The sequence below is a fragment of the Mobula birostris genome, chromosome 10, assembly GCF_030028105.1.
Source record: "Mobula birostris isolate sMobBir1 chromosome 10, sMobBir1.hap1, whole genome shotgun sequence".
In the NCBI taxonomy this organism is placed as follows: Eukaryota; Metazoa; Chordata; class Chondrichthyes; order Myliobatiformes; family Myliobatidae; genus Mobula; species Mobula birostris.
In genome coordinates, this window is record NC_092379.1 from 36,053,961 (window position 1) to 36,066,858 (window position 12,898).

Consider the following 12,898-nt stretch of genomic DNA (forward strand, 5'->3'; position numbering starts at 1 on the left):
TAGTGGCAGAGGCCCCTTGCAGATAGCGGAGGATTGAGATTAGTCTAGGAGTCTATTGTGGGTGGTGGGGGCTACAGACACTGCTGCGCTGGAAAGGCTTGTGGGGTGGGAATGCAGGTGACGTGGATGAGGGAAGCGTGGATTATAGTGAAGAAAGGTGATCTTATTCCCCATGGCTTGTCATGATTTATCTTCCTGAAGCTGCTGCTGTCACCTTGGCTTTATGTCACATGTGTATCAATTGCTTGTACTGAGGAGCCTCTGTATCCCACACGTCATGGCAGTGTGTGAAATAACGGAGAGCACTTGGCTCATTCCGGTCACAGGCTGTCTGTCATTCCGCTCACTGGAGCAATTGCATGATTTCACACCTCCCCCCCAACATTACCGTTTGCATTTTACTGTATGGATGAGCTGGAAGTGGGAAAGATTAGTACGGATGGTGTGTCCGTGGCAAAGAACTGAGTTGCGTCTGGTTAATATGTCTACGTACTCAATATGCTACGCCTTGTTAATGCCACTTCCTGCTTGCAAAGTTTCTGTTGTCGTAGTCTGCACCATCTGTTCACCTTTGTAACCGGGGTTCACAACCCTCTTTTACGCCATCGACCCCCTGCCATCAACCGAGGGGCCCCAGGTTGGGAGCCCCTGCTTTATAAAGTTCCTTTGTCCACAGCAGATGGAAGCGGTGCCTGTCAATCTATCGACATGATTACACCATTCCAGTACTCCAGCTGGAGATGCTCCTCCAAGAAGGTGGTTATCTTGAGGCTTTTGCCTGAAGAGCGAACTGTTTAATCAGTGTGTGTCCTTTCATATTCCTCCAACCTAAAGTATCCCGGGCAAAAGGCTTGACGCAGTCCGCAGTATACTCGTGTACTAAAGAGCCAGAGTCGTACAGAAATAGTACGCTGAAGGGGAGCTGGGATGGACACTTTGACCCTCACCTAGCTTCTGGTTAACGGTTGGACGTGTGCTCCTTGGTGTTGAGTAAGCTTCTCTTCTGGTTACTGTCCAGTGACTCCTGGAAATAAACCTTCACATCTGTAGCCAAGGAGATGTTCACACTTGCTTCAGGTTCAGACCCCACCAATGATGGCTAGCGCATCAAAACAAGGGTGTAATGTTCACATTTTATAAGGCTTCACTTGGAATATTGAAGGTAGTTTTGGGCCCCTTATCTAACAAAGGGTGTGCCAAGACAGGAGTGGGTACAAAGGAGGGTCACGAAACTGATTCCAGGATTGAAAGGCTTGTCGTACGAGGAGCGTTCGATGGCTCTGTGCCTGTACTCATTTGAATTCAGAAGAATGAGGGGGAGGGATCTCATTGCAACCTGTCAAATACTAAAAGGCCTCTAGAGTGGATATGGGGAGGATGTTTTCTATGGTGGGACAGCCTAAGACCAGAGGAAGCAATCTCAGAGCAGAGGTTTATCCAATTAGAATGGAGATGAGGAAGGATTTCCTTATCCAGAGAATCTGTGGAATTCATTGTCACAGAGGCAAAGTCATTGGGTATATTCAGGGCAGAGAGGTTGATAGATTCTTGATTAGTCAGGGCATGAGAAGTGACCTGGTTGAAGCATATAAGATGATGAGAGGTATTAATCGTGTGGATAGCCGGAGGCTTTTTCCCAGGGCTGAAATGGCTAACATGAGGGGGCATAGTTTTAAGGTGCTTGAAAGTAGGTATAAGGGAGACATCAGAGGTAAGTTTCTCACCTAGAGAGTGGTGGGTGTGTGGAATGCACTGACAACAAAGGTGGTAGAGGTGGATACAGTAGGGTTTTTTAAGAGACTCTTAGATAGGTACATGGAGCTTAGAAAAATAGAGGGCTATGCGGTAGGGAAATTCTAGGCAGTTTCTCGAGTAGGTTACTTGGTCTGCACAACTTTGGGGCCGGATGGCCTGTAAAGTGCTGTAGATTTCCATGTTTCGATGAAGGGATATGGGGAGAAGGCAGGAGATTGGGCTGAAGGTGAAATGGATCAACCATGATGAAATGACAGAGCAGACTCGATGGGCCAAATGGCCTAATTCAGCTCCTATATCCTACGGTGAAAAGTGACCACTTGGGTGATTAGCTTGGAGATTCACTGAGCAAAGAGTGGTGCTTCAAGAGCAGGAGAAAGAAAATTGATTCATCAATAAATTTTTGCTCTGTCATGACATTTGCTAATATACTAATCCAAGGAATGCTTCCATCAAAGGTTGCATGTTGATACACTCCAGTACTTGTATCCTGGGAAGATTCCAGCACACATTGCAAAGTAATGAAACCTGTTGCTACGTTCTAGGTGATCTGAACGGATATCATCTGGGAAACAATTGTTATATTGTCAGTATTTATTTTTATGATTTTTTTGATGAGATTAGTTCTTCCTAATGTTAACTTCAGTAAATTAATTTTGTTTTTTAATGAAGAACCAGCTCAATCCCGGTTTGAACATCTTTTTCACAGGATTCGGTGAGGCTGTTGGCAGTTGAGGCTTGTGTGAGCATAGCCCAGCTGCTGCCCCAGGAAGACCTGGAAGCGTTGGTGATGCTGACCCTCCGGCAGGCAATGGACGATAAATCCTGGCGTGTTCGCTATGTGGTGGCAGACAAATTTTCTGAAGTACGTGTTATTGCTAAAGCACAAAGTGCATCTCTTTGGTATGATGGTATGGTGCATTTATGTTTTAAAACTAGTCTTTAAGTTTTCTGTTCCAGTTGGAATCCCTTCTGATTCTGTCAAAAGTCATGAAAACACGATTAGTTCCTCTAATATAGTTTTAAAAAATCATTAAATCAAGCACCTGTGTATTTTTAATATAATTGACTGACATGCCAAAAGGTGCTGAGGTTTCTTTCCAGATTCATTTAATTAGCCTGTTTTTAAACATGGATCTGAAATAGAACAAAGTTGGTCTGAATTGAGCTCAGATCTTTTTCAGTGTATCTGAAGGATAATCCTGTGACAGGGGTTTAGAACAAACTTGTTGGCATAGTGCCAGGGATCTGGGGATTCAGCACGTGCACAGGTTGATGACACTGATATTTTTCACTTTTGACTGGAGGAAGTTAAGGGGAACTTCAGTTCTGTTTAAAAATGAGCCGAAAGGTTGAAAAGCCAGGACGATCCTCAGAGACTTTGACACTCAGGAACTTGAAATTACTCACCCTTTCCACAGTCCCCTTGATTAGGACTGACGTGTGTTCCCTTGACTTCCCCTTCCTGACGTCCACAATCAGTTCCTTGGTTTTACTGTCATTGTGGTAAATTTTGTGATGTAGTACATGAATTAATTAATTAAATTAAAATTTTGATGGACTGGACTTTGCTGGTTCCTTCCCACTGCTGACTTCACACAGACCGGGTATGGGGTAGGGAGGTTGTGATTCAACTTCACCTTCCTCTGGTCCACAATCAGTTCCTTGGTCTTACTGACAAAGTGCCAGATTGTTGCCACACCACTCAACCAGCTGATCTATCTCACTCCTCTTCGGCTCCTTGTCACCATCTGAAATTCTGCCAACAATAGTTGTGTCATCGGCAGATTTATAGCCCTGAAGAGCAGTCTTGGCCCGAAAGATGGGCTGTTTATTTCATTTCCATAGATGCTGCCTGGCCCGCTGAGTTCCTCCAGTATTTTGTGCTGGGTTTCCAGCATCTGCAGAATCTCCTGTGTGTTTATAGTTTTTGAACCAGATGGTCTTTGTTCTCAGTATAAAACTTGTTGCCTCAGGCTTCCTCCTGGTGCTCCGGTTTCCTCGCACAGTCCAAAAGCATTCCGGTTAGTAGGTTAAAGGGTCATTGTAGATTGTTGCACAAGTTGGTGGGTTACTGGCGGTGCAGTTTGAAGGGCCGGAACAGCTTGTTGCGTTCTGTGTCTCCAATTAAATCTATGCCCTTTAGTCTTAGGCTTTCCCAGCCTGGGAAAACACTAGGATCAACTGAAATCTCCGTGCTTTTCTCACCACAATGTAATACAAGTCCTCAAAATAAAGGCACATTGCCTACACAGGTTAATTGCAAACATTAACGATCAGGTTAACATTATTTAACAATTAAGAAGCATTATTTAATGATTAAATAACATTATTTAGTTGTTTTTTTTGACCTGAGAAATTAGCTGATTACAATTGCTCACGTTGTTGTCTGTGTACCATACTTTCGGATTCAGAGCCATCAACGACAATATTTTCTCAACTTTGCCTTTCTTTAAAAATTTAAAATTCCGTCTCTTTAGGCCAGGAAAATCTGGTCCCACCCCAAAGCATTGAGATTAAATCTTTCTGTTCTGTATGAGTGTAAAATCTGTACTGAAGCAGCTGGTTTATCTGTGGATATACTATCAAGGATAGATCATTACAGCTGTTTTACCTGGGTAACACTAAAGATTGCTGCTTCTAAATGGACACCATTTATCTAACCATTCCCTTTTTCTCCCCACTCATTTATTTCTTTACCAGAGCATGAGGTATCCACTCATTGATAAACATCTGAACACAATGGCAACATTTCTCTGGGTTTCTTTCCTCTTACCCCATGGCTTCACGTGACCCTGATTGGGGGGGTGGGGTTGGCTAAGCAGGTGCTACACCTTGCCCAAGGGTGACCTGCAGGCTAGTGGAGGGAAGGAACGCCTTACACCTCTCTTGGTAAAGATGTATTTCCACTCCGCCACCCATGATAAAATTGAATAATTCAAAACGGTAAACCTGATCGAAAATTAAAGCAAATTACAGATGGACCAGTGTTCAAAAGCACACAGAAAACACAGCCATTTTGTCAGCTTAGGATTATTACCCTTGGAACAGGCAAAGACGTTATATTGTCTGTCTTTATACGATAACTAACCCGTGTTCAAAAATAAGCTCCATATAAGGTAACACACACAAAAATGCTGGAGGAACCCAGCAGGTCAGGCTGCAGCTATGGAAGTGAATAAACAGTCGACGTTTTGGGCCAAGACCCTTCAGCAGGACTGGAAAGGAAGGGGAAATATGCCAGAACAAGATAAAGGTTGCCAGAGCACTTGTGAAATTGGCACCAACCCATTATTGGAAAACAATTGCATTAGAACGGTACGGAGTTTATTGTATTTATAAAGTTCTGCTATCATTGCTAATGACAGACCATCACAAAATGCACTTTCTATGCTCAAGATCACATATAAACTAATCTTGCAATGAAGTCTGTAGCTAAGGTACAGTTCAGATTTTCAATTTTGAAGTTCATATTTTCAGAGTACATACATGTCACCACATACAACCCTGAGATTCATTTTCCTGTGGGCAGACTCGGCAATTTCTATAGAATAGTAACTGTAAACAGGATCAATAAAAGATAAAGTACAAATGCAAATATAAATAAATAGCAATAAATAACAAGAGTATGAAATAACAAGATAAAGAGTAATTAAAGTAAGATCATTGCTTGTGGGAACATCTCAATCGATTAAGTCTACTTATCCCCTGTAGTTCAAGGGCCTGATGGTTGAGGGGTAATAACTGTACTTGAACCCGGTGGTGAGAGTCCTGAAGCTTCTCTACCTTCTACCTGATGGTTGAGGGGTAGTAACTGTTCTTGAACCCGGTTGTGAGAGTCCTGAGGCTACTGCACCTTCTACCTGATGGTTGAGGGGTAGTAACTGTTCTTGTACCTGGTGGTGTGGGTCCTGAGGCTTCTGTACCTTCTACCTGATGGCTGAGGGGTAGTAACTGTTCTTGAACCTGGTGGTGAGGGTCCTGAGGCTCCTGCACCTTCTACCTGATGGCAGCAGCAAGACGAGCGTGGAAAAGAAAGATGGTGTTGTCTTTGTGATTCCTCTGTTCACGTGTTAATGCACAGATTGCTGCTATTGAAACCCGCTCTATCTTTGTTACTCATTTGGTTTCTCTTGCCTTTAAAGCTTCAGAAAACCGTGGGTCCTGAAATTGCGGAAAATGATCTGGTTCCTGCTTTCCAAAACCTGTTGAAAGATTGTGAGGCTGAAGTGCGAGCAGCTGGGGCCAACAAAGTTAAAGGTTGGTTGGGAACTCTCATTCTTGTCTTTTCCATCCGGTTTAAGATGTTGTTGCTGAAGCACAGTGACAACTTTCTGGCAGCAAAAACAACTATCAATTACTTCATTAATAGACTCTTGTTCTGGGCAATGACACTGCAATCTGTGCCTGTAAGTTTCCTAGTGGAGATGAGCCTTTGATCCAGCTGTACAACCTGGCATTTTGCAGTGCAGTCCTGAACATTATTTGCTTCCGTTTCTTGTCTGCTCAATTTGTCTTTTTTTCCTGCGCATTGTGTGATTGATGGTTTTCTGTTTTTAATGGGTTCTGTTGGGTTCCTTTGCTTTGTGGCTGCCTGTAAGGACACAAATGTCAAGGTTGTGTATAGTACACATGGTGGTTGCACATTTTGTCCGACGATGACAGGAAACCTGTGCGGGAGAGTTTTTAAAATGGAAAAGCCTTTGCACTGTGGCAGTTCCACTCTCTTGGCCTCAGAAGTCCGGGTCCAGTGGTATGAACAAGCGCCAGAAGAAACTGGGGTCTTCTTGTTTGCAGTGGATGACCAGGACGTTTTCTGTGTCTTTTCATGCCCCTCGTTCTCCACGGAGTGATGCAGAGCCACCTTCCTGGCCGTTGGGCTTTACTGTAGATCGCACCCGCCCAGTCCGCTGAGGCTGACTTTGCGTGCTAGGACTGGCTTGTCCCAATCTCACCGGAGTATGAGACTGCTGTCACGTGCAAATGGCTGCTTGCAGCCACAGGGGAGAGATGAGTGTCCGGTGGGGAGCGAAGGTGAGTGAGCTGCCCCGGAATGGACACGACAAGCCCCTTCACCAGAGGTGCGACCCCTTCCCTGGACACCCCTGAACTTTGAACTCCTGTGAAAGATGTAAACAAGGTTGAAAGAATGCAGAGAAAATTTATAAGGATGTTGCCTGGTCTGGAGGACCTGACTAAGAAGGAAAGATTGAATAGGTTAGGACTGTATTCTTCAGAATGCAGAAGATGAGAAGAGATTTGATGGAGGTACAATATTATGGGGGGGTATGGATGGGATAAATGCAAGCAGGTTTTTTCCACTGTGGTTGGGTTGGACTACAACCAGAGGTCATGGGTTAAGAGTGAAAGGTGACAAATTTAAGGGGAACATGAGGGGAAACTTCTTCACACAGAGGGTCATGAGAATGGAACGAGCTGCCAGCACAAGTGGTCCATGCAGTTTTGATTTCAATATTTAAGAGAAGTTTGGATAGGTACATGGATAATAGGGATATGGGGCGGGGGGGTGGTTGTGGTCCTGGTGCAGGCAGATGGGAGTAGACAGTTTGAATTGTTCAGAATGGACGAGAGGGGCCAAAGGGCCTTTTCTGCGCTGTGCTTTTCTATGACTCTATTTAATGTGGTACCACATATCCAGGTGACACTTCTCCAAGTGAGAACAGCATGCCAGCATGCCTCCCCTTTGGCATCCTGATCTGATCCCAGAACTGGATGACAGCAAATGGAAAGGAATTGTGTGCCACTTGACTTCATGTTTCGATGGTGGCTGCTCCTTACAAAGTGCACTTCATTGCTTGTGCAGAGTCTTGAAAGGTTGTGAGATTGTGAAAAAGAGTGAGTGGTGTTCTTTACGTTTGTACCACTGACTGCCTAACCCGAGGCCCTCCGTTGGTCAGGGTCCACCATGGATGTTACGTGCAGCTGTCTACGTGATACGTAAGCCAGGGCAGTATGATATGGAGAGTAAGCTGTTGCCCATGTAGCAGGCTCCCCCTCTCCACGCATCTGATGAATCCAAAGAATTGGCAGAGACCGATACAGTTTGGTACCAGTGGCGTCGCAGGGGTTGACAGCGTTGAACTCAACGTAGGACTGCCTCGGAGAATCCGGCTCTGGATTTTTCCCTCTGGGTTTACTCCTGTGAGTGGGTATAGCCGCAAGGCATTGGAGGTTTGAGATCAGAGTCTTCCTTTTCCTAGATGAGCTGCTAACCATGAGCCCCATCTGACCGAAGTGACCAGTTTTGAAGTGTCAGTGACCTGCCTTCTGCTGTCAGTAAGCCACATGCAAAGGCCAGGAGCTGGACTTGGTGTGAGAGGCTGTTTGAGGTGCATGCCATTAGGAGCATTTAGTCTGTGGTGGGTGCTTGTCCCCATTACTGCCCCTGGCCATGACAACCTTAAGGAATCATTGACTGCCTAATAAGCTGCATCTTTTCTCGTGTACGTGTCACTTGATCGGATCTTTCATCAAAGAAACTGGGGTGGATGTTGGGCCACACAGCCACACCACTGTCCACCGATTGTGTCTGCAGAAGCACATCATCACATAGAGAGATAAACTGGAACTAGAAACTAGAGCACATCATAAACCTGAATGAGTCGAAATCTACTTCGATTAAAGCATGCTCAGGTACCATCGGCCGACATCATCGGGGGAGAGAGGGAGATTCACTTGAGTGTGAGGCCCTTCCTTTGGGAACAGCCAGTGAGAGGCTGCCACAAGCTGGCGCCTTCTCCAGCACAGCCAGCGAGAGGCAGATAGACGGCACTGCATACTCGCTGGCCCTGCGCGCCTGACTTGATTTCAATCTTCTTCAGCGCTTTAATCGGCGAGAGGTGGAGGCAACCGTGGGCTTATGAAGCACTTGGAAACAGCAAAGTGCCCGATCAGCCCAAAATCGAGTCACCAGATTGGAGAGGACAGCCTCTGAAGTAAAACGAAGATGCGAAAGGGATTGCTTCATGAACCGTCCTTGGTAGTGTAATGTGGATTCCCTACTTTCAAGTAAGCAAGCTAGTAGACAAAGGTAGAAATATTGTGAGTTTGCTTCCCAGATGGACCCACTTCATCCACAAAATCTGGCTCCAATCATGCGTTTTGAAAAGGAATGCATGAGTTATATTTAGCCTTTCAGATTGTGGTAGTTTAGTCATGGATTCTGTCTTCATGCAAAGGGGAGCTGGCCGGGATAAGTATCGCAACATTAGTCGTCTTGGCCTGCCCAGTTTCCATAAATCAGATGTTTCAAGTGAATTGTGATGTGCCTGCCAAAGTTCTTTGCCAGTCATCTTCAGTAGCTGGTACATTAATGCCAACTCATTGAGTTAATTTGCACCAGAACAACTTGGCCGACACCATAGAGGAGGAGTGGGCCAATTTGATACCTCTGAATATCTATTTAGTAAGATTACAGTGCAGAATAGGTACACTGAGCCACACTGCCCAGCTATCCCCCAATTCAATCCTGACCTAATCACGGGACGATTTACCAGTTAATGACCAGTTAACTTATGAAATGTGCACTCGAAGGAAACCCATACCGTCACAGGGAGACCGTACCGATGTGCCAGAATTGAACCTGTGCTGTCTGACTCTTGATGTTTACACTGTATGTGCTGGCCTTGCTTTTCTTGTGCGACTTAAATTGTGCTTCAGAACGTATGTTTTCTCTTGCCACTATCTTCTGAGAAGATACAAATGTTAAGGCAGATGCTTTTCAGCAATTGCTTAATCTGTTAAACTTTATTGATTTATCATTGTGGTGAGAGTGTGGAACGAGCTGCCAGCGCAAGTGGTGCGTGCAAGCTCGATTTCAACGTTTAAGAGAAGTTTGGATGGGTAGTGGTATTGAGGGCTATGGTCCAGATGCAGGTTGATGGGAGTAGGCAATTTAAATGGATCGGCACAGAATACATGGGCCATTGTTTTGTTTGAGAATAACTCTCTTAACATGCAGTACTCTATCTTGCAGATTTCTGTGAAAACTTGCCAGTAGATTGCAGGGAGACTGTCACAATAAGTCACATCTTGCAGTATGTTAAGGTAATATGCCTTCTCAAATTCTTGGCTAGTTATACAGTCTATCTAAAATTAATGTAGCAACTCATCTCATTCACTTCAGGAAAAAGTCCCTCAGTATTTTGGGTGGGCCTGAAACGAGGATTCAGGCACCATTTATCAGTGTGAACTGCTTGTAACTGGAAAAGCTCAGTGTCCAAGCATGAGTCACATCTTGCCCCCTCTCCCGTCCCATCCCCCTCTCCCGTCCCATCCCCCTCTCCCGTCCCATCCCCCTCTCCCGTCCCATCCCCCTCTCCCCCTCTCCCAAAGGGCTGAGTTCTGCCGAAGGGTTTTGGACAGAAATGTCGACTGTCCTTTTCTCCATAGGTGCTGCCTGGCCTGCTGAGTTCCTCCAGCATCTTGTGTGTGTTGCTGGTTTTTTAACATGGTGTTGGCTGCCTGGAGTGATGGTGGAGGCAGATATATCGGGGACTTTTAATGACGTTTAGATAAGCACACGAATGTGAGGAAAGCAGAAGAATATGGACATCGTGTAGATTAGATTGCCCACTTGATTAGGAATTTAAGTATAACATTGTGGGTTATAGGGCCGGTTCTGTTCCATGATTTATATAAACTAGAATATCAAACTGTAGAAGAAATTATTTAAGAATGATCCGTGACTGACCAGGTGGATCATAAAAACGTGGAGCAGGATGGCAACATGACTGAGATATCTAATGACAAACAAGAGAAAATCTGCAGATGCTGGAAATCCGAGCAACACACACAAAATGCTGGAGGGACTCAGCAGGCCAGGCAGCTTCTATGGGGAACAGTACAGTCGACGTTTCTGTAGGTGCTGCCTGGGCTGCTGAGTTCCTCCAGCATTTTGTGCGTGTTGACTGAGATATCTGTCTAGGTTTTCATTTAATCATTTTATGTGTTTCTTTTCCAGGAATTCACCAGTTATCACAGTCTCTCCTGCCAGCCATTGTAGAATTAGCAGAAGATGCCAAATGGAGAGTGCGCCTTGCGATAATCGAGTACATGCCTCTGCTTGCAGGGCTGCTGGTGGGTGGTTTATTCTAAAATGTTTTTATAGTCTATTAGCAATGCTTCCATGTGGATGATTTGCAGAATGGAAATGACTGCCTATATCAAATTGATACTTTAGTTTAAAGACGGAAATAACTTTGAACATCTTCTTTCCTTTTGCACCAGAAGCAAATGTGCGATAGTAGCAATTATACTTGTAGCCCAGTGACATGGGTAGTCTTAATTTAGACTTGGGGCTCCCAACCTTTTTTTTAATTGACCATTAACCAAGCAGGGGTGGAAACCCCTGGTTTAGACCATCAGGTTTAGACCCCTGTTTAAGGACTGCGGACTTTGTCAGACTTAGGGATTTTATATTCTGTTTTTATATTGCCTGTTTCTTTTCATTTTGTTGTGCGAGGGGAGGGTGTTTGGGGGTAAAATGTTCTGTTGGTTTTTGTGCGGGGGGTGGGCTGGGGTTGTTGCTGTTCCATTTTCTGTGTGGAGGGAGGGGTGGTTTTGGGGGGGGGCTGATGATCAGGATGCTATTCAATGACTTTCATGTTTTTTCTTTGTTTCATGGCTATCTGGGGAAGACAAATCTCAGAGTTGTACATGATAATAAGTGAGCCTTTGGCCTGCACATCAAACAGATCCAAACAGAAAGGGCAATAAACTCCATACAATCAGATGAGGGGGTGACAACGGTTGTCGCAGAGGAAATAAACAATATCTTTTTGAGATTTTACCAAAATCTGTACAGCTCAGAATATTCAGATTCAGCTCCACAAATACAAAAGGAATTTCTCGACTTGTTAGAATTTATGCCCCTGGATGAAACGTCCTTGACCTCGCTGGAGTTTAACTCAGAGGCTAACGAATTGTCTGCAGCTATAACTAACATGAAGGGAGGGAAAACTCCTGGGCCCAATGGAAATTCCGATTGAAATATATAAAATCTTTAAGACTAAACTAATACCACCTCTGCCTGATATGTATCAGGAGTTATTTGACACTGGATCCCTTGCCCCCTCTCTTAATATGGCAGCAATTACGCTACTGTTAAAACCTGGAAAACCACCATCCCTTTGTGGATCTTATAGGTCAATCTCACTTCTGAACAATGATCTCAAAATTCTCTGTAAGGTATTAGCTGGGAGGCTGGAGCCACTGTTGCCAAAAATGGTCCACCCTGACCAAAATGGATTTGTAAGGGAAGGCAGGGCTTCCACAACATTCGAAGAGTGCTTAATATACTTCATGAAAAATCTGGAAGCTTTGGCACACCATTGGCTCAAAGGAGTTAGCAAACTGTACTGGTAAGGAGCGAAAGATGAAGACGGCTAGAATGCAAATGTGGCAAGTTGGCATGTTCTACTAGAAATTCGAGGGGTTATTTTATCAACATTCTTTTTATTGTCAAAACCTGTTTAGGGAGTGGAGTTTTTTGATGAGAAGTTGAACTCCTTGTGCATGACGTGGCTGGTGGATCACGGTGAGTATAGCCTTGATGAATCATTACTTCTGTTGAACGAAAGTCCTTCAAAGTTGTCAAAGTCATCTTCCTGGTGCTTCCATGATGCTGAGTGACCCTACCAGGTGCCTAACCAAAAATCCTTCATCGTGCTTTGTCACATCCTCAAAGGATTGGGTCAGGCTCAAGACACGACATGCCCCTCACAAAGCCATGCTGACTCTCCCGAACCAGACTATGCTTCTTGTAAATCCTGTCTGTAAGAATCTTCTCCTGTAATTTGCCCACCGGTGAAGTAAAACTGACTGGTCCATAATTCCCAGGGTCATCCCTACTCTCTTTCCTGAACAAGGAAATAACATTTGCCAACTTCCAATCATCTGGTACTTCCTCCGGTGAGGACTGGCCAGTGAGGATGCCCAGATCGTCACTAAAGGTGCAGCAATCTCTTCCCTTGCTTCCCGTAGTAACCCTGGGGTATATCACATCTGGCACCCGGGGACTTATCTATCCTAGGGCTTTTCAAAATTCCAGAACATCCTCTTTCTCAATGTTAACATGTTGTAGCATATCACTGCCCTCGCAAGCATCAAGGTCCCTCACACT

The 12,898-nt window shown here is 44.7% G+C and overlaps 1 protein-coding gene across 1 annotated transcript in view; it reads left to right on the forward strand.

The window, feature by feature from the left end:
- The window catches only part of LOC140203582 (serine/threonine-protein phosphatase 2A 65 kDa regulatory subunit A beta isoform-like), a 48,409-nt gene that overhangs the window by 24,899 nt on the left and 10,612 nt on the right, over positions 1-12,898 (forward strand). Inside the window, exons 7-11 of the mRNA XM_072269628.1 lie at positions 2,465-2,620; positions 5,901-6,015; positions 9,752-9,850; positions 10,739-10,854; positions 12,253-12,313. Coding sequence (XP_072125729.1) covers positions 2,465-2,620; positions 5,901-6,015; positions 9,752-9,850; positions 10,739-10,854; positions 12,253-12,313 — 547 coding nt within the window. The remainder of the gene's footprint in view (positions 1-2,464; positions 2,621-5,900; positions 6,016-9,751; positions 9,851-10,738; positions 10,855-12,252; positions 12,314-12,898) is intronic.